At 41.6% G+C, this 21,124-nt stretch overlaps 1 protein-coding gene across 2 annotated transcripts in view; it reads left to right on the forward strand.

The window, feature by feature from the left end:
* The window catches only part of MCCC2 (methylcrotonyl-CoA carboxylase subunit 2), a 69,159-nt gene extending 48,349 nt beyond the window's left edge, over positions 1-20,810 (forward strand). The window contains exons 9-17 of one of the 2 annotated variants that reach the window (XM_059418030.1): positions 1,567-1,666; positions 1,777-1,872; positions 4,993-5,065; positions 8,094-8,170; positions 9,132-9,198; positions 11,614-11,770; positions 12,623-12,737; positions 15,893-15,978; positions 18,715-20,810. In XM_059418030.1, the coding sequence (XP_059274013.1) occupies positions 1,567-1,666; positions 1,777-1,872; positions 4,993-5,065; positions 8,094-8,170; positions 9,132-9,198; positions 11,614-11,770; positions 12,623-12,737; positions 15,893-15,978; positions 18,715-18,832 (889 nt within the window). In that variant the 3' untranslated portion in view covers positions 18,833-20,810. The remainder of the gene's footprint in view (positions 1-1,566; positions 1,667-1,776; positions 1,873-4,992; positions 5,066-8,093; positions 8,171-9,131; positions 9,199-11,613; positions 11,771-12,622; positions 12,738-15,892; positions 15,979-18,714) is intronic. The other variant, XM_059418032.1, reaches the window with a different exon arrangement.
* Positions 20,811-21,124: the final 314 nt, after the last annotated feature.

Raw genomic sequence — 21,124 nt, forward strand, 5'->3', positions numbered from 1 at the left:
CAAAGACTTCTATAATACAGTGTCTCATCGAAGCTTTCCCTTTTCTGCTGTTTTGGTAAATACCAGGCAGTTTTTAAAAGAAAACATTTTATTTTAAATATTTCCTGATTTGGAAGTAGTGCCTTCTGCTTCTCTCTGCTTTCTGAATTATCACAGTGTATCTGTGATACAGATGCTGACTGTGATACAGTCAGCAAATATAGCTGGTATGATGTATGAAGCATGTAAAAGATACTGTTTGTTGTAAAATGCCATATTAAGTGAAAAAACCTGAAGGGTCTACCATTTGCGAAGTGTTGTAGGGTTATAGCGAGGAGTAAGCACGGTCTCTGCTCTCATTTAGAAACGCCCAGTCCAGAGGTGGAGAGTGCACACTGTAGCCACTGTGAAGACCCATTTCCAAGAAGTATCTGTTAAGGGTTTGGTATTTTCCCTACACAAGACATCACAATTTAGATTGCTGCAGATTAGTCCTTACTCATAAAATGAACCAAAGTTCTATTTTTTCAGGTACATATTTTTGTCTGTCTTTACCATTATTTTGTTTATTTATTTAAAAATTTTTTTTTAATTTTTAAGCCATCTTTACACCTATCATTGAGCTCAAACTTAACGACCCTGAGATTAAGAGTTGCATGCTCCACTGACTGAGCCAGCCAGGCACCCCTATAGTTATTGATCGACTGATTGGTTTTAGAGAGAGAGTGCATGTGTGCGTGCACAAAGGGGGAAGGGGCAAAGGGAGAAAGAGTCCGAAGCAGACTCTGTGATGAGTGAGGGCTCCCATCGTGGGGCTCGATCCCATGACCCTGAGATCACGATCTGAGCTGAAACCAGGGGTCCAAGGCTCAACCAGCTGTGCCACCAAGGCACTGTTTTTCTAATACTATGTTCTAGTGTCAGTATATCTAATAGGAGATAACAAACCATCCAGTCAGAACAAAGCTAATAAATAGAGCAAGCCCGTGCTTCATTCACATTGAACTTGAGATTGAGCAGGAACTTCTGTGTCCCTTCTCGCAGTTCTGTTTTCTCTGAGGGACAGGGTCGTCAAGGCTCTGTATGTTACCCGTGATGGCTTACTCTTAAGGTGTAGCTCAGTAGTCTCCCTGCAATGAGAAGGCATAGCTGGCACCCCCACTAGGAGCTAGGTGAGTTACAGATGCTTTGTTGTTACGACTACACCTATGGCTGTTGAACTTTATCATACACAGTTTTGTTTGAGGTGCTTGCGATGAGCATTCAGTAGAAGTCCTTGTCAGCAAGACTCTGCGGTCTAGGTCTAGAAGGTCAAGATTGAGAACCAGAACGTGCGGATTTTTATGCAGCTACTGGGGGTCCTAGGGCAGGGTGCTTAATTTAGGTAGACATCAGTGTTTCTTGTTTGTAAAATAAGGATAATACTGTTCTGCTGGGCACACTATGAGAATCAAGTTGGAGGACGTTTATTAAAGTGTTCTGGAAGTAAAAATGATGTTGGCCTTAAATGAGAGAAGATCTCTAGGGTTTAAGACATTTATTTTCCTTTGCCCTGTTCTGATTACTTTAGTGTGCTTTACTCCCTAGAAAGTCCGGAGTGTCTGACTACTACGCTTTGGATGACCATCATGCCCTTCATCTAACTAGGATGATTGTGAGGAATCTAAATTACCAGAAGAAATTGGATGTGAGTTGGTTGCTTCTTGGATCTTTTATTTTCTTCAAAAGCCTTTTGGCTTATGTGACCTTGAATAATGTCTTCAAATAGGTTAATGTGGTCGTTTTGTATTCCTGCAGGTTACTGTAGAACCTCCTGAGGATCCTTTATTTCCTGCTGATGAATTGTATGGAATCGTTGGTACTAACCTTAAGAGGCACTTTGATATTAGAGAGGTGTGTGGAGTGGAGCTGTGAGCTGTAAACCATGCCGTTAGTCTCTCTATATGTATATCCGTTTTTTAAAATTCATTTTTAAAATTTAAATTCAATTAATTAACATTTATTATTGGTTTCAGAGGTAGTGGTCAGTGATTCGTCAGTCTTGTGTAACACCCAGCGCTCATTAGTGTCCTCCTTAGTGTCCATCACCCCTTCCCTCACCCTCCAGCAACCCTCCAGCAACCCTCCAGCAACCCTCAGTTTGTTTCCTGTAGTTAAGAGTGTATCCATTTTTAAGGTGAAATCTGTTTAGATACCTTCCTACCTAGAGCCTCTTATGGATTTCAGTAGGGAGTGACATACAAGGGAGAGATTTCTTACTAGAAGAGAGAGGGGGATAAAAAGAAAACCTCTTAATGGGTGGAAAGTTTTCATTGCACAATGACGAAGCTTGCTTTGTTCATAAATAGGACTCCCTAATGCTGTGCACATGAGGAATGATGTAGGCAACTTCATAAATTTCATCTATTTCTTTTTAGTGCTCTTATTTTGGAAAGTGGAGAAAATGTCAGTAAGTTGTGGAAAGGAAAAAACATACCCTTTTTAGATCAATATGACCTTAGCAGAGATTAGACTTGATTACATTCAAAGACGTAGCTATGGTTACAGATTGCTGACATGGTCTTCCTTGGTCTAGATTGATAATTTTTAGTGCTTACGTATAGCATGTAGTCTTTTATTTTGTTCACTATTTATATATGACTGAATACTTTTTAAATTAAGAAATAATCTTACTGTCAGTTTCTGTTCCTTCATATTTGTTGGTTTTCCCATTGACTATAAAACTATCTTGTGCTAATTGTGAAAAATTGTAGAAAATGCAGAAAAACATAAAATTGCTTATAATTCTACCATCCAGAGAAAGCAGTGAATATTTTGCTGTTCTGGCTTAATGTATATGTGTACATTTTTATGTAGCTGTGATCATTTGTGCATGCAAACATACACACGTGTATTTTTAAAATTCTTTCTCCAGTTTAAATTTGAACATTTCTCCAGTATTTATAAGTTCTTCTTGAAACCATTTCCATGGCTATGTCCTGTTTGCTAAAATGATGCCTGGTGACATGGTCAGCGCTCAGTAAATATCTATCTGTAGATAGATAGATACTTTAAAGATTTTATTTATTTGTCAGAGAGAGTGCGCACGCACAAGCAGGGGGAGTGGCAGGCATAGGTTGAAGCATGCTCCCCGTTGAGCAGGGAGCCCGATGTGGGACTCTATCCCAGGACCCTGGGATCATGACCTGAGCTGAAGGCAGATGCTTAACCCAGTGTCCCTTAGTAAATATTTTCTTTGCACAAACTGATGAATGTACTATCCCACCTGTGGATGTGCATAGCTATTTACTGAGGCAATAGCCTATATTGGAGGGTCTTAACATTCTGGATTTTTATGAAGCTCCCACTGGTATTTCACTTCAGCAAGGTGACTTGGTTTACTGTAAGTTATAGAATTAGGACTTTAGCTTGCCTTTTCCGTTAACAATAGGCATAGACAGTCCGATACTTACAATCTGATAAGTTTGAGAAATGAGTTGTTGCGGATAGCCAAGTTTTCTATCTGGGTAAGAATTCATCCTGTTAAGCATAAATACTTTTTTTCATTTATGCAACAGTGTTTATTGAATGTTTGGTCTGTGAAGATGCTGTTTGAGGCGCCAAGTGTACAGAAATGAGTAAAACAGATGCCCATCCAGGCCTTTCATGATAGTTCCATGTCATTTAAATGGAGAACTTTCTACAAAGATAGACTTTTGCCTTCTTAAGAAGTTTCCTGAACTTTCTACCTTTTGCTCATTTATAATGATAATGTATTACATTTTTATATAATCGCAAATAAGTCTTATATGGAGGTCTTACTAGTATACGGAGCTAGAGGATAGCACTGAAATGCTCATTGGAAAACCTGGCTTGTAATCCTTGTTTCCCTAATCAGTGGCACTGGGATTGGACCTCTCTTTATCCATTCATCAGTTAATGGACATTTGGGCTCTCTCTGTAGTTTGGCTATTGGAGATAATATTGCTATGTGCATGTGTCCCTTCAAATCAGTATTCTTGTATTCTTTGGGTAAATACCTAGTAAAGCATTTGCTGGGTTGTAGAGTAGTTCCTTTTTTTTTTTTTTTTTAAACTTTTTGAGGAACCTCCATACTGTTTTCCAGAGTGGCTGCCCCAGTTTGCTTTCCCATCAGTGGGGTAAGAGGGTTCCCCTTATTATTATTATTTTTTTTTATGAGACTAATGCTTTACCTACTGTACTAAGAGGTACCTTATTATTATTTTTTAAATCAGTTGAAAAAACTGAGGCTTGGGATTTTAGGTAATCAGTCTATGCCTCTAGTTTCTCAGCAGTAGGCCTGGGAGTCAGAGCTGGGTCTTCATCTCAGCATTATTTTTTTTTTTTTTTAAGATTTTATTTATTTATTTGACAGAGGGAGAGATCACAAGTAGGCAGAGGGGCAGGCAGAGAGAGAGGGGGAAGCAGGCTCCCTGCCAAGCAGCCCATGTGGGACTCGATCCCAGGACCCTGAGATCATGACCTGAGCCAAAGGCAGAGGCTTAATCCACTGAGCCACCCAGGCACCCCTCAGCATTATTTTTTTAGGCTTATCACATCCTCACAACTTTTGTGAAGTCTCTCTTCACTGTGAGAACTGAGACTTTATCTAGGACGTGCAGATGCTGTGCGATTCCTTCGTTTGGAGGCTAAGTCTCCCGACTCTGAGCCTATATATACCATGCTTTGTGGTTGAATCCTGGACCCGTTGCCAATCTTTTGAGCAGCTCCTTAAATTCTGAGTCCAGCTCCCAGCCCTCATAGTCTCTATTGCTTCTCTGGCCTGTAACATGGTGCTGTAGCTCTTACCGTGTGGTATAAAACCAGGGCCCGGACTAATGCCAAGGTCTTAACCACACATAGAAATTGAAATTTCTAGTGAGAAGACTCTCTAGGGTGAAATGCTATGAAAGTGACAGCTTAACAGTGAAGTTGTTTCCCTTATGAATAACTTTAATGTAAAAGTTGTTTTGTAATATAATCTCTCTGGACGATTGTTATTTTTCTTCTTAGGTCATTGCTAGAATTGTGGATGGAAGCAGATTCAACGAGTTCAAGGCCTTCTATGGAGACACATTAGTTACAGGTATAAAGGCAAAGAATCGAAAATATGAGCATTTTCTTTCTTTCTTTCTTAAGATTTTGTTTTTAAGTAATCTCTACACCCAATGTTGGGCCCGACCTATAACCCTGAGATCGAGAAGTCCTATGTTCTCCTGACTGAGCCAGTAAGATGTCCCTGAACATTTTCTATTGCTTTCAAAATAAATGTCATGACATGAGCTCATGTCATAAGGTATTGATGTACTTCACGTGAACTTTGTTACTTGGAGTGGTACAAGTGTGTGGGTCTATATTCAAAAGTTGTTTTTTGAAGGTCATGTGTAGCTGAATGGCTTCATAGACCCGGGGTTTGCAACGATGACGGCTAGATGCTGTAGTAAAGGCCCTTGTCTGAGACTTGGTGGTCTTCACTCTATAAAAAGCTTCTTATTGGGGTGCCTGGGTGGCTCAGTCAGTTAAGTATCTCTTAATTTTGGCTCAGGTCATGATCTCACGGTCATGGGATCAAGCCCCATGTCAGAGTCTACACTGGGCATGGAGCCTGCTTAAGATCCTCTCCCTTCCTCTCTATCTGCTCCTTATCCCACTTCTCTCTCCCTCTCTTAAAAAGCTTCTTATCAAAGCAAAGTTATCAGAAATATTTGTAGTTCTTTTTCTTCCTCTGGATAATTTGTAATAATTTTGAAAACTTCAGCACTGTTTCCATGGTTCTATAGTCTTTAGTTCTGCTAGCAGGTTTTATATGGTGTTAAGCCTCCTACAAGGACCTTGAGTGTGTTACTCCTTCTCGTAGCCTCTGTGTAGGTCTGATGTTGAATCATGTAAGTACGAGATTGAGAATACAGGACAGAAAACCAAATCTGAAAAAAAAAGAAAAATAAGGCTGTTTATAAAAGTTCCTTTGTTCATCTGAAGTGTTGAGTTTGTAGGCTTTTGAAGAAAAGTATTTGAAACATAATAATCTGTCTTGGACAAATGACAAAATGAATTCTGTGAATTTTATTTGGTCTTTTGAAGGCTAGAAAATATAGTAAGTCACCTGAAGACAAGATATCAGAGTAGAAACAAAAGTGGAACTCACTATAAAAATCCAAATTGCAAATATATGTTAAGGCTTAAGGATGAATCATACTTTTCTTCTGGTTTGATTTATGTGCAACAAAAGGGTTCACACTGGGAGTGGAATTTATGTTTTTGTATTGAGGTGTTTAAGTGATTAAGAGCTTTTTGTTTGATATATATTCAGGATTTGTGACCAAATAGTTCAGGATGTAACCTCTTGTGCAGCAGTTTGAAACAAGTCAGAGCTGTTTTCTGCTTCGTTCCCCAAAGACAGATGGGCTGTCCTGGTCATCTCTTTTTATGAATTTGCCCCTTACTTGCTAAAAGACTTGTGGTACCTTTGTCCCCTAGGATACTAAGGATAACGTAGTTCCTGTATCCCTTCCTGACTGTATTGGAATTGAGATAAGACTAGGGAAAGGAAAGGTATTTGAGAAAGAGAAGAGGGGCATGGGGGCTGGTGAGAGGGGGAAGTATTGGGGAGAGGGAGAAGGACAGATTTTTCTGAGGGTCAGGTTCTCTGGCCCCTCTGAAGAGTTTTCTCATACCTCCGCACTTGCCTTATGTAGGCCCTAGTAGTTTCTCGGACATTTTGCTTTCCTGTTTGGCCCGAAGGAATTTGGTGAAGGCACTTCCTCTGTGTACCTAATATGGTAGGGTATGTGGCCTACTTATCTGGTGCTGTGCCTGGAGATCCCAGGCCAGGCTAGGGTTGAAACTCTAAATAGCTCACGGGGCAATATATCTTAGGGCTAGTACCACACTGCTGAGAGATGTGCTAGGTTCCTAGCTGTTTTTGTGGGATGAGGCTGAACTCTGAGTGGATTGCTCAACCTCTGGGGATGGTCACCCTTCTGCATTTCCCTCTGTAAGTGGCAGGGCCATTTAAGATGGATAGCCTAGGCTTCTGGCTGGGGTTTTAGGACTGAAAGACCAAGAAAACCAAGGCAAGGCCAGAGTAAAACAAATTTTTTAAAAACAAATTTTTAAAAACAAATTTTAACCGTTTAGTGTTTTGGTGTATCAGTAGGTTGACATTCTGTCTCATTCATTAATTTATCTTCAACGATTTTTCGAGCACCTGCTTTGTGTCACATACCAGAGATATCTCAGCAGCGGCCTGTGCGTCTGGAGCTTGAAGATAGAGTCCAGTTCTGGGCACTTTGGTCATGTGCTTTCTTGGACCCACTTCAACAAGCACAGTTCATTGAATCTTGGGTTCCAAGTCTTTGACACCTGTTTAGAGTCCTACGCAGGCTTATTGAAGTTCACTCTGGGGAAGCTCTCTCTAGCCAAGTTTTTCAGGTTTGCAAAAACCTCCTGAAATTACCTCAGGTGTCTCCCTCACATAGTCTTATCCTTCCTTTCCCTCTCCCTTACTTCTCCAATATGTCTGTATGGATGGTGGGTATTTGCAGTGGGAGCAGGAGTGGTGGTGAGAGCCATTCTTCTAAGCTTAGCTGCGTTTGTTACTGGAAACTCACAACCCCCAGGCTTGACTGTGTTCCTGTTTTTGAAAGCAAGTCTGCTTTTGCTGAGTTTATCCCCTTTACCTTGAGGGCTTGTCATCGCCACAGGCATTTTCAGGTAAGCCAGTCACCTGAAACTGGTGGAGAGCTCTCAACGTGGGCCTTTTAAGGGCTCTCCGTCTGTGATTCATTCCATTTCAGAATACCCTCTGTCTGGTACCTAGTAGGGCACTTGGGCATACATTACAGGAACGAATGGGTGACACTCTAACCCCATCATCTTACCAAACCAACCAGTCAGACAAGTGACAACTTTACACAGAGTGCACTCAAGGAAGCACACACCCAGACTCCCGATACCTTTGAAATAAAACATTGTGACCCAAGCCGTTCTGTACCCTGGACAAAATCTCCACATTTTAACCTTTCATCTGAAGTTAAGGAATGTATAACTGTCTATTAGCTGTGAGTTAAAAGCTCTCTGAAATACATAAATATTTTTTTCAATTTTCTTTTGAGGATTTGCTAGAATATTTGGATACCCTATAGGTATCGTTGGAAATAATGGAGTTCTCTTTTCTGAGTCTGCAAAAAAGGCAAGTACTGTTAAGCATGTTTCAAGATTTTCCATTTTAATTTAAACATAATTGGCTTTGAAGGCCAAGTAATGGATGAAAGTTTATTACATAAAAACTTTAAATATTTAACCAGATGCCTCAGCAGGCAGAGCATTGTGTACATGCATGTGAACATATGTGTGTGTGTGTGTGTGTGTGTGAGTGCTTGAACAGTTTTTATGGAGCTTTATATTAACCTGTTTTCTCTAGAGCACTGTTTTGGTTTTATTTTTATTTTAATTTTTAAAAAGATTTTACTTATTTATTTGTTAGAGAGTGAGAGAATGAGCACAAGCAAAGGAAGCAGCAGGCAGAGGGAGAACCAGGCTCCCCGCTGAACAGGGAGCCTGATGTAGGACTTGATCCCAGGACTCTGGGATCACAACCTGAGCCAAAGGCAGATGCTTAACTGAGCCACCCAGGCATCCCAATTAGAGCACTATTTTAAAAATCCAGTGTTTAAATACATTATATGTTAATAAAGAAATATCTAGGGTTTTAAAAAGTTCTTATAAGATCTATGAATTATGAATGCTGTGGATGACATACATAGCCTAAGACTATGAGAATGCTTGTTTTGAAAGTGTTTGTATTCTGTTTTCTCTTAAAGTGGATAACTAAGGAATTATCTTATGCTCAGGAATTCCCACTGACAAGCAGTTCTTCTCTTCGTTTCTTGAGTGTCACTTGCTGTTCCACATGTTAGTGATTGACTTCACCCCTCCAGCTGTGTGCCGGTGCTTACACAGGCAACTGCAAAACAAACGTGCTACCAGCACAGTCACATGTCCCGCTGGCCGTCGGTCCGCATGGTGTGTTGTTACTAGCCAAGCACAGGGCGCTCGTTCTTAACGCTGACCCAACTATGGTGTTTGTAGGATGCACGATGGGTGCAGATTCCTTACCCCCTCTTTAAAAAGATTATCTTCTTTGCTGTTAGGGGGCTCACTTCATCCAGTTGTGCTGCCAAAGGAATATTCCTCTGCTGTTCCTTCAAAACATTACAGGTAAGAAAATAGCTTAATCAGTTTTGTAGCATTATTCCAGAGCTGCACTGTCCAGTATGACTCCAGTATTGGACAGTATAGACCTAGAATACTTCTGTCGTAGAGGAAAGGTCTAGTGGATACTCTGTAGGGTCAGGAATCAAATAGATGAGAAGTTTATCCATATTTGGATGAAGCAGTTTCTGAGTTCCACATATCACGGTCAGATGGCCTCCCTTTGCCCATCCACATGGATACCTGCCCCTCCAGCAGCAGGACAGCTGTGTTCTCTACCAGGAACACTCTCTGATCTCACTCTGAGGGCGTTGTCTGACCCATCGTGTGTCTGCTAGCACTTTGTTTTCCTTAAAGGATTTCTAGCACATGCTATGGTTCACCCTTTCCCTCATCTTTTCCTGTGTAGTTAATTCTGCCCAAAGCGATATATTATAAAAGGTCTATTCATTCCTTTTCACTCCTGAACGGGTGTCTGGGGATTTGAGTTTACACTCCACAAAGAATGGTATGCTCAGTATCATCTCTCTGGATTTCATGTTTCACCGATGATCATAATAGGGTGGATGCAATGATTTTTGAGGTTTTTCATGATGGTAGATTTCTTTTTCTTAGAATTCTAGGATTCTACTATTTATATTGTATGCTGGATGAGCTTAGATATGCTGGTGAGCTGAAAACCGCCTCCCCACCCCATCTTCTAAGTGACCGTGGTTATTTCAGGGTCAAAGGAAGGAGGGCTCTTAATTAGTTGTTAGAATCAAGCAAGCCTTCACAAGAAAAAGGAGTTTGGCTCATGGTGGGCAGTAGGGCTTTAAATTGCCCTGTTGCTAAGACATGTTTATCTGGTGCTGCTCTTAAGTTTATGATACTTGGTTAGATGAGTTTTGAGAGGCGTTCTATCCAGACAGCAGCCTGAGGGGGTCCTATGCGGCAAGCCTGGTAATAGTGCAGCTAAAAAGGATTCTGAGGCTTCACTAGTCCTGGGACCTTGTTTCTAATAATGGTTCATGGTTTCTTAACCACCAGTAGAGCAAACCTTTTTCCTGAAAGATAGACCTACATTTTTGGTTTTTGGTGTCTGTTTGGGTGGGGGCAGAGAGCCGAGGTTGGGTTTGGTTTTGCAACCTTGCATTTGAGGGACTTGTTGTGACATTCATGGAGATATGTATGCAGAAGGCAGTTGAATAAATCTTGAGCACAGAAGACATGTGTTAGCTACAGGTGAAAATGTAGGCATCGTCAGAATATGGGGATGTTATTTAAAGCTGTGGGAAGAGATAAGAACACCCCTAGAGAAGAGAAGAAGGCTCAGGGACAGTCTTTGAGTATCTCTGATTTCTTTCATAGAGATGAGAGTAGAGGAAGGAAGGGAGCACGATGACGTTGTTTCTAATGCTGGGAAGGATTAGAGAAAGACAAGTGAGGGGTCATGATCTTTTTCAAGGTGGAGTCATCTACAGGGACTAGAGTGGTGGTGGGATTCTGGGTGAGGAAGCAGAGCTTGGAGATAGCTGCTCCTTGAGATGGCTACTGTGGAAGGTTTCATGGAGTCAGGACAAGGCAGAAAGGGGAGCTCTGAGCTACGTGAGGGCCCTGTTAGAGGGGTCCCAGGGAAGCACATTGCGCCCAGCAAGGGTGAGGGCTGTCCTATCAGTACCACTGTATTCGTAGCTCTTATAGGCGTCTCATAGAAATTGAGTGGACTCGGATGACTCCATGGCTGGGGACTTGCAAAGCAAAAATAGTGACAGTCAGGCAAGTGAGTCTGTGGGTGGGGAGGGAGCCACATGAAGCTTGACTTGGGTTTTGTGAGGGAAGGAGGAATTCGCCCAAGGCCCAGAAGGCCCAGTGCAGAGCATTTTCAGCAGAGCCAGGAGCTTGAGGTAGTAGAGGAAACCTGTAATTGTGGAAAATTTTTTCACCTGGCTATTGAGTCACTGGCAGGAGCTCTTAGCATCTATGAAACATTCGTCTTTAGTTCCTCAGAGGTGTAAAGCAGCATTTCAGAAGGAGCAGTTTCTGTATTGAAGCAGGTCCGTGAGTACTAGAGGCCTCACAGTTGGGCTTGCCACAGCCCTTTGTCTTTAACTTGCTGGGTCACGTGCTTTCATCACCACATTGCTGTTCTGAGAGCATTTCTTGAAGATAAGTTTCTTGCATCTTTATCTCCCTTGAAGATCTTTGTGTGCATCCAGATGACCCATTATAAGGGAAATTTTAGAAGTGATTAGGAGCAATTTTATTTGATCTTTTAAAGCACACTTTTTGGGAGATAGATTTCACATATAAATATGTTGTTACAGTGAGAGGCCTTATAGTAAAATATAGTTGGCAGGATGTCCTTCACTTACCATGTTGGGCTTGACTTCTGCACTTAAATCCCATCATCCAGAGGCTTTTTTTTCCCCTTTCTTTTAGGATTTATGGTTGGTAGAGAATATGAAGCTGAAGGGATTGCCAAGGATGGTGCCAAGATGGTGGCTGCTGTAGCCTGTGCCAAAGTGCCTAAAATAACCATCATCATAGGGGGGTCTTACGGGGCTGGAAACTATGGGATGTGTGGCAGAGCATATAGGTAGGTGGTTGTCATGGCTTTCTCTGAAGGAATCTCACTTCAAGTCTAATATGGTCCATTTGTTATGGGTTTATTTGAAACACCGAATGTCATTCACACACCTTGATCAGTGATACCGTAATTTGTATCATCTGGAGGAGTGAAAGGAAGTTTAAGGCGAAACATACTGCTTGGAAGATATCCACAATGGGAATCAGGAAATATTTTGAAATGGCTGATAATGAAAATACTACATGTCATAACTTGTGTGATGCAGCCGAAGTCTTGCTTTGAGGAACATGAATAGTAGATGTAAATAAATAAATATATATATATTTGAATGAAAAGAAGACCAAAAATCAATGAGCCAGCTCAGGAAGTTCACAGAAGAACAGCATATTAAGCACAAGAAAAATAGAAAACAGGACATTATAAAGATGGAAGAATCAGGGAAGTCCAGAGTTGTTTGGTTTAAAAAGGTTAACAAACTTGATGATCTCCTAGTAAAACTAAAAAACGAAGCAACAAGGCTTTATATTATATCAGGAGTGGAAAACAGGACATGAGCAGAGGTAATAAGGGGATATTTTGTATGTTTTGGGGCCCATTAAATTGAGATGAAATGGAAAAATAAAATTTATCAGAACACATCACAATCACCTGGAGAACTTAGAAATCCTATTCTGTTCAGGTCACACCTCTGGAAATTAGCCTGGGGAGGGTTTTGAGCATGGTTTAAAAAAAAAAAGAATCCCGTAGTAATGCACAGCTCGAATGAAGAACTACTAATTTAGAAGATAAACACAAGTCTATGAAAATCTCTGTGTTGTACAGTGAATTAACTTGATCTTTTTTTCCTTTCTCCCCCCATAGCCCAAGATTCCTCTACCTTTGGCCGAATGCTCGCATCTCAGTAATGGGAGGAGAGCAGGCAGCCAATGTGTTGGCCACAGTAGCAAAGGACCAAAGAGCACGTGAAGGGAAACAAGTAAATGTCATTTCTTCTGCTTCTCTGATTTGGCTTTTACCACTGACCACTCTGGAGGCAGGGAGCAGTGCGCCCAGGACCACTCTGTGTTCATAGGTCAGGGTCTCACCCCAGGGCCTGGCTTCACTTAGAAGATGCTGACTTCGAGCAATATTGATTTGCATATGCTCTGTCCCTCTTCTTTTTTTTTTTTTTTTTTTTTTTAAGTTTTTTTTTTTCCATCTGACAGAGAGAAATCACAAGTAGACAGAGAGGCAGGCAGAGAGAGAGAGAGGGAAGCAGGCTCCCTCTGAGCAGAGAGCCCGATGTGGGACTCGATCCCAGGACCCCGAGATCATGACCTGAGCCGAAGGCAGCAGCTCAACCCACTGAGCCACCCAGGCGCCCCTGCTCTGTCCCTCTTCTTAAAGCCATGTAATTTGAGGTCCCTTCTTATCATTTTTCCAAATCTCCAAGAAAACGCTTCAGAAACTATGCCTGTGAGGGCCCGAGGCAGAAGGATACTTGGTTCTTTGTCATTTGCAGTTAGTGAGATTTAAAGAAATGTGATTTAAAGAAATGTGATTTTTAGGACTGAAAGCAGCAGAGGCTTTTTTGTTTTTTGTTTTTTGTTTTTTTCAGTTTCTCCTCAGATTGGCTTTGAGTGGGAGAGCTCAGTCATCTAATTGAGAAATGAATAACATTAAACTGTGCAGAGATAAGTGGAGGAAAACAGAGAGGTCACTAGCTGCTTGATGAAAGGCAAATCAGCAAGCGGCTGCTTTTAGTTTTGCTGCATGTTAATAAGGGGCGCTGGAAGGGATTAGTTTTTAGGTCTCATCAGTAACATCAAACAAAAAAGGACTCCACAGGGTACAGCGTGCTCCCAAGCTCCAGAGAAAATTTACATGACTCAGAAAAAATGTGGTTCTTGCCCCTTGCAGAGCTGACATTCTGGGGGCTGACGACTCACAGTCTAAGGGTTGAGTGAACAACAAGGTAATTTGTCAAGACAGATTCTTCACTGCAGGTTTTTAAAATGGATCCTTTTGTGTGTGTCTCAGAGATTCTTCCGAAGTTTTGCGTTAGTTTTTTTTTTTTTTTCTTTTTGTGAGAGAGAGCGTGCATGCGTGCGTGAGTGGGTGGGGGGAGCGGTGCAGGGGTGGTGGCGGGGTAGGGGGAGAGAGAGGATCTCAGCAGCTTCTCTGCCGAGTGTGGAGTCTGACTCAGGGCTCAGTTCCATGACCCTGAGATGATGACTTGACCCCAAATCAGGAGTTGGAGACTTAATTGATGGAGCCACCCAGATGCCCCTTCACTAATTTTTATTAGTGAGAACTTATGAACAACTATTTTGTGTAAGCACCAAGCCTTCAGGTGACTGGTGCGTGTTCTTAGAATCGGTCAGGTGCGCTGTTGTATCGTAACGGGGCGTAATATGGAGGAGGCCTTCCTTGAAGGCTCACTTTCCTGCCATTTTGGGGTCATCTGGTCAGCTGTCTAGTTGGTGGGATGGGGATAAGAGAAGCGTGGAGGGCAGGCCCTACCTCCCTGAATGCCTCCCATGCGTGCCCCATGTTCTAAATCATCTTTTCCAAGCAGCAGGAACCCTGCACACCTAAAACTGAGGTTTCATATTCACTTCAGTATCGATTTGTAATAAAGCAAAATGAAAGGTTTATTTGTGTGTGTATATTAGGGGTGGCAGGGGTATGAAGTTCTACTGGATACATTTTTTTAAAGATTTTATGTATTTATTTAGAGAGGGAGAGAGTGTGTATCAGGGGAGGGTGTGGAGGGCAAGGGAGAGAATCCTCAAGCCGACTCCACGATGAATAGGGAGCCCCCGTGGAGCTCACTCTCACAACCCTGAGACCATGACCCCAGTCAAAATCAAGAGTCAGATGTTTAAGCAGCACAGCCACCCAGGCTCAGAGGAGAGGCACCTGCCCCTCTACCTGATATTTTGAAGACTTACCCTTAACTCAGTGGTTTCTTACTAGATAGTTGTTCTTTGGTTAATTTGCCATACAGATCCATGGATTTGTCTGTTTTTCTATATGAAAGGAAAGTACAGAATTTTAGTGGTTCTCGCTCCAAATTCTTCTTCTTCTTCTTCTTTTTTTTTTTTTTTTTTTTTTTTACAATTTTGTCTATTTATTTGACAGAGATCACAGGTAGGCAGAGAAGCAGGTGGGATGGGGTGGTGGTGGGGAAGTAGGCTCCCCGCTGAGCAGAGAGCCCAATGTGGGGTTTGATCCCAGGACCCTGAGATCATGACCTGAGCTGAAGGCAGAGGCTTCAGTGCCCCCCCCAAATTCTTGACATAAAATAATATTAAACTATGAAAGTACATAAAAGAAGGTTGAATTTATTTGAAATAAGTCATTTGTTTTTGGTGTGAAATACCTTTTTTCCCCCCAAAGATTTTATTTATTTATTTGACAGAGACACAGTGAGAGAGAGAACACAAGCAAGGGGAGTGGGAAAGGGAGAAGCAGGGAGCCCGAAGTGGGGCTCGATCCCAGGACCTTGGGATCATGACCTGAGCCGAAGGCAGATGCTTAACGACTGAGCCACCCAGGCGCCCCTGAAATACTTTTTAAGTTGAAAATACTTTTCAGGCTTACAAAATTAGTTTGCATAAAGATGTTTACACCTGAATTATCACTTGTTTCTGGCAATACTGGTGGGCAAGCCACTAAGTTTTTAATTAGGGTAAAACATCTCTCAGCAATTTGAGTTTATTCAAGTTGTGGTTGTTGTTTTACCCCTTTAAGCTTTAAAATTTTTTGAATTTGGCTCTTTTGAATGAAAATTCCCTACTAGTCCCCCTTTAGCAGAAGCTGCTAAATATAAGGTTACCCTTTCATTACACTCTGTAATTCACATCCGTTGTTGGACGCTGCTAGATTACACGATGGATGATGCCTTATACTGAACAGCTTCAGGATGTGTCTGATAAGGGAGGTGTAATGGTGCACCGGCGTGGTACTCCCATCTCAAGTGAGATCCTGTGTTTGAAAGCATCTCTTGTAATCGTTGTTATATCACCAAAAAGATGTTGGTTGTAACATCGTTACTCCAGAAATGCTTACTCCTTTATTCATGAGGTTCTCTTGATTGGATCTCTTGTTTTACTGCAGTAGACGTACTCATGGTCCTTTTTCTTTCAGTTCTCCAGTGCTGACGAAGCAGCCTTAAAAGAGCCCATCATTAAGAGATTTGAAGAAGAGGGAGACCCTTATTATTCCAGTGCAAGGTGGGAACCAAGGAATGACCACCTCCCTCATGCTCTCAATCTGGGCTGTGTGGGTGGCAGCCTTACAGAGATCTGGGCGGTTGGGTTGGTCCAGCTTTCATGGGATCCACAGAAGAATGTTCAGACACACTGAATTTCATATTGTTATCTCTATAATGGGAATGTCTGCTGAAATAGCACCCCCTACCTCCAGGCTGGGCTGTGCACCCACCACCATTGGTCTTGATTCTGCAACCCTCCCCCCTTTCTTCCTTATCCCGATTATAGGGGAAGTGTCTGGGCCTACAAGGAGCTGAAAAGTTAAAGAGTTACCTGGCTGTGTCGTTTTCAGGAATTTGTTCTTTTACCATTTTTGCTTCAACGTGTGGATTCCTGTCATTCCACTCTCTTTGACTATTTCCTATTTACCCCATTTTGAACATGAGATTGGCGGGACACTCGTTGGCATTGCTAACAAGTGTGCGTCTGCATTCCGAAGGAGAGTACTCACAGCCAGGATCTCTGTGTCAACACCAAGTAATCACTTCACACGCCACTGCAGCTCTTGGTTCTGTTTGTTTCTTACCACACCTAATGAGGTAATAAATGATCATGGCCTGCCCAGGCTGGGAGACGGGCTGGCGTGTGTGCCTTCAGACCACTGTTCTCAGCAACTTTAATGTTCTTCATTTGGAAGAATAATCTAAGCTTCCTATCCTCCTCTTATCCCTTAGGCAGATGGAATAAAGCAAATAACTATTTGTGTCTTTTAAAATTGGGTTACGCTGTGATTTATGTCATTTACTGGTGAAGGCAAACTGGAGAGGAAGGAGAAAAGAAAATAACAAATTAGAATTCATTCAGTCATCTGAACATAACTTCTGGGACAGGCGCTGCTCCTAGCACTGGGGGTACAAGGGTGGAACATACTTATTTTCAAGACCATAATTATTTCAGAATAAAAAGAACACTACTTGGCATCTTTAAAAGGCTCCCTTCTCTTCTCACTAATACATATTTTCACCAGCAAGTTTGCAGTTATATTTCATTGTTGTGGGTCATTGATTCATTGAGTTAAGACCAAAGTATTTTATAGTCTTGGAGACAGAAACATTGTCTTGTTTACCATCACTTAAACAGACTTCTGTAGTAGTCAGTAAAAGCAAAGAGGAAATAGAAAATCTTAAAAAAAGGTTCAAGAGAAAATAATAAATTATAAGCTCATCTACAGTTTTTTAAAGCTTCTCTGTAAGATCGTGAATGAAATTCACAAGGACAGTTGAAATATTAAACTTCGAAAAATAGTGAGCCATTAATAAGATTTTCAGCCCTGGCTAAGTCATCTTTTGGGAAAGACTGAACCCCTTATTATTTTCATGCTTACATCAGTATTATTATTTAAAAGGACTGTATTCAAGGCAGGAGAACATATGGCCCAGATAGATTTATCTTTGGAAATAAATATTGTAAGACACAAAGGTTTTTCTGTTCATCTGAGAACACGTAACCCTTCTGTTGAAACACTTGGTGGCAGGGAACAGCAATTTTCTTTCCAAGATGAAAGGATTTTCAAGTCAATTTATGGTCCCTTCCTCAGGTTTAGTAAATCTCAGCTTAACAAGAAACTTCGGTGGTCTGTTTCAGCTCTGCCATGGTTGGACCTGTCTTTTCAGAGAACACTTTCTTTATCGCTGCTCTGACCTTCTGTGTTTCTCTTAATCCTTCATCTTATAGGTGCAGCATGCCCGTTTTCTTCTGCTCCCTTCTTTTTGCAGTCCAAACTTTTTCAGGCATTTGATTAGTGCCTCTTACCTGAAATGGTCTTATTCATGGCCATCATGAAGGAGGCCCTGGCATCGCTGTGCTCCCTGGATTCTTCTGCTGTTGGCTGCAGAAGGGAGTGTAATCAATTGACCTGGTTATACGTGACAAGGGTGGCCTTCCCTTATTGGCTGTTGATACTTCAGGGTCCCTATTATGAATGTTTTATGAGCAAAGATTTGATTCATCGTCTGTTGATATAAGTATGGTTTAATAATTGATGTTCTTGTCCAGATACTGCAGGCAGTTTGTTTAAAGAAAGCTGAACTGCCACCTACTAATGACCTTTAAAAAACAGTATTTCTCATTCATTTTTCTTTATAAAATTGAGGTTGTTGGTGAAAAGCAAACGCATTCCTACTTCAGAGTTTCTTTTGTAAGCAGTTTAAAGCAATTACTTTTTTTCCTATTGTAGCAAAAAATAAAGGATTTCTATTGAAGGTATTTTATTGCCAAATGTAGTAATTCAGTAATTGTCATTATTTGTTAAAAGTATGGGAGTTTGAGGGGAATGCACCTTTTCCAGTAGAGACTTTGGTTTGAGATTATTATGTGGGTTCCTGGGCCTTTCCGTATTAATAACAGGAACACATCAACTTGTACAGTTGGTTTGGCAGAAGAGGAACAGAAGACATTTTCCTGAAATATGTAAAAACATTTTAAGATCAAGGAGTATTCTGAGGTTTCTTGAAGCAGTTCCCAAAGCCATAGCTCACTCTGACATTCTGTGTGGGCCTGGGATGAAAGTCCTGTCATTTTTCTCTCTCCTTTCCCCTCCTTTGAAGGCGGTTTTGGTTATGAGAAAGTAGTACATGCGAGCTCAGCAGTAGATCCCTCTAGGACCTGAAGAAAAACCTCAGTGTTTCTGGACGTAAATTGTGTAGATGGTTGTTTGGTGATGGATTCCTAATGATTTATGTTTTGTTCTTTTACCAGGCTGTGGGATGATGGAATTATTGATCCGGCAGACACCAGACTGGTCCTGGGTCTCAGTCTTAGTGCGGCGCTCAACGCACCAATCCAGAAGACTGACTTTGGCGTCCTGAGGATGTAACTAGAATCCAAGGCATCTTCCATGGGACGTGCACCAAAAATGGATGTGCTAGTAGCCTTAAAATTTTAGACTTTTCCAACATGTGGCTGTTACAGTGAAATTGTTTCCTGAACAGAGTGCATTTTACTTTTCTACCTTAAAAAAAAGTGAGGATATTTATTTGATGTATTTTAATTCTCTGTGCATTTTCTTAGAGAAATTTTTCTGCGGCCCAGATTTACAACCCATAAAATGAAGAGAATAACTTAGCCTTTTTAACCACATGTAGTGTGAAAAGTCCCCTAACCTATAAATTCCAGGATGATTGTGGTTGTTCACAGAAAGTTGTTTTTCCACTGAAATGATTGCTTTGGTGATTATGCACGATGCTATTTTAACACACACAGTTTTTAAAAACATCTATTACTTTGCCTTTCAGGCACCATCCTGCTCCTTCCCCTAACAGTCAGACTTGCTGTTGTCTGCTCTGGGGGCTCCCTTTCCTCCCCATCTCTCTTCATCCCTCTCCTCACTGACTTCCACTGCCGAAGGCCCTCTCCAAGGTTGGCCTCCATGTTGCTGAAGCCAGTGGGTTCTTTTCCGATGTTACGGGACTGAATTCTCTGCGGCACGAAGAGCAGTTGAACACTTGTTCCTAGCAGTGCTATCCTTAGCTTCCAGACTGTAACTCTAGGTTTTCTACCAAACTCTTTGGCCCATTTTGTTCTGTTCTGTCTCCTTTGCCAGGCCCTTTTCCTCCGCACATTTCTCTCCCACCCCCTTCTCCATTTGTCCTGATTTTTCATTAGTAAAACATAAATAGATTCTGATTCCGAAAGATACAAAAATAACATGAACGTATCTCCTCATTCTTTTTTAAAAATTGTGGTAAAATATATATAACACAAAATGTACCATTTTAACCATTTTTAGCTGCACAGTTCTGTGGCATGAAATCCAGTCACACGGCTATGCAACCGGGCCACTGTCCAGCTCCAGAACTTTTCATCTTCCAAACTGAAACTCTGTTATGAAACTCCCCACTCCCTCTCCTCAGCCCCTGGCCCTCTCTTCATTCTTAAATGTGGGTGTTCCTCATGGTTTGGTTTATTCTCATCAGGTCATTTCAGCCCTTATGCCTTCGGTTGCTGTCTGAATGTGGATGATTCCTGCATCGACACTGTTCTCCCTGAGCTCCAGACCTGTGTATCTTAACAGGTCTACTGGATGTCTGCACCGATGGTCTTATAGGAACCTCAGATTCAATTGTCAAGGTCCATTGATTTTGCCTCCTATCTCTTGAATTCCCCATTATTTTTGTCTTTCACTACCGTGGGCTTTAGAAGTGGTCTCCTGCATCCAGTCTTAGCTAGTACTGCCTCTCTCTTACTGTGAGATGAAGATGACCATTCTAAGTGTGCATCTGGTATGTTCCTCCCTTGCTTAAATGTCTCACTGGTTCCCTGTAGAAGTACCAGACCCCTCATGCTCTCTAGGACCACGATCATCACATCCCTTCTTCTGTCTCATCTATGACTCTTCCTCATGCTCAGTGCTCCAGCTGTTCTAGATTTCTTGTTTCTTGGACCTATAGAGTCCTTCCCACCTTGGGGTCCACCACCCAGAGTTCCCTCTGCCAGTACCATTCTACCTTCCCTTAAACACTTACCTTTTTGTCTCTTTGACTCCCCTGGGCTGGATTAGACACTATGTGCTCTTGTAAAGCACCAGCCACTTTCTCTGTGTTACATATATATGAGAAACATAAATATTTCTTTAATATTGGCCTCTTGCTAGAGTGTAAGCTCTCTGAGAGCAAGGACGTGCTGTTTAGCCTGCATCTCTAGTCCCTAGCACTTATAGGTGCTTACATGTTTGTTGAATGGATGAGAAAAGCCAGATTTTAATTGATGTCTTCAGACCACGTTACAATGAAGTGATTGGTTATATCCTCTAACAACTGTCCAGTGCTTTCCTAATAAAATTAATATTTCAAACATTGTGTGTGATATTCAATATAGGCAGCATTTGTGTGCCAGAAATCAGTTTAATTTTTTGACATATGTACAGGTAAACGCTCACAGTTCAGAGATAGGCTGCATTTTCAGAAGGATGTTGGACGAGGTCATTGAGAGGACGTCCCCCTCCCTTTTCCTTGGAAAGTCCCTCCCCCCGTTCCGCCCACTGTTCCTATAGCAGTAGCCATTTCAAGAACATAGCCTTCAGAGAGTAAGGAATTGCTGAGACCATCTGAACACAGTTAAGGCCTCTTGATAAACAAGATTCTGGCCCACAAGTGTGGAGATGATCTCA

This window comes from Mustela nigripes, chromosome 12 (genome assembly GCF_022355385.1).
Source record: "Mustela nigripes isolate SB6536 chromosome 12, MUSNIG.SB6536, whole genome shotgun sequence".
Taxonomy (NCBI): domain Eukaryota; kingdom Metazoa; phylum Chordata; class Mammalia; order Carnivora; family Mustelidae; genus Mustela; species Mustela nigripes.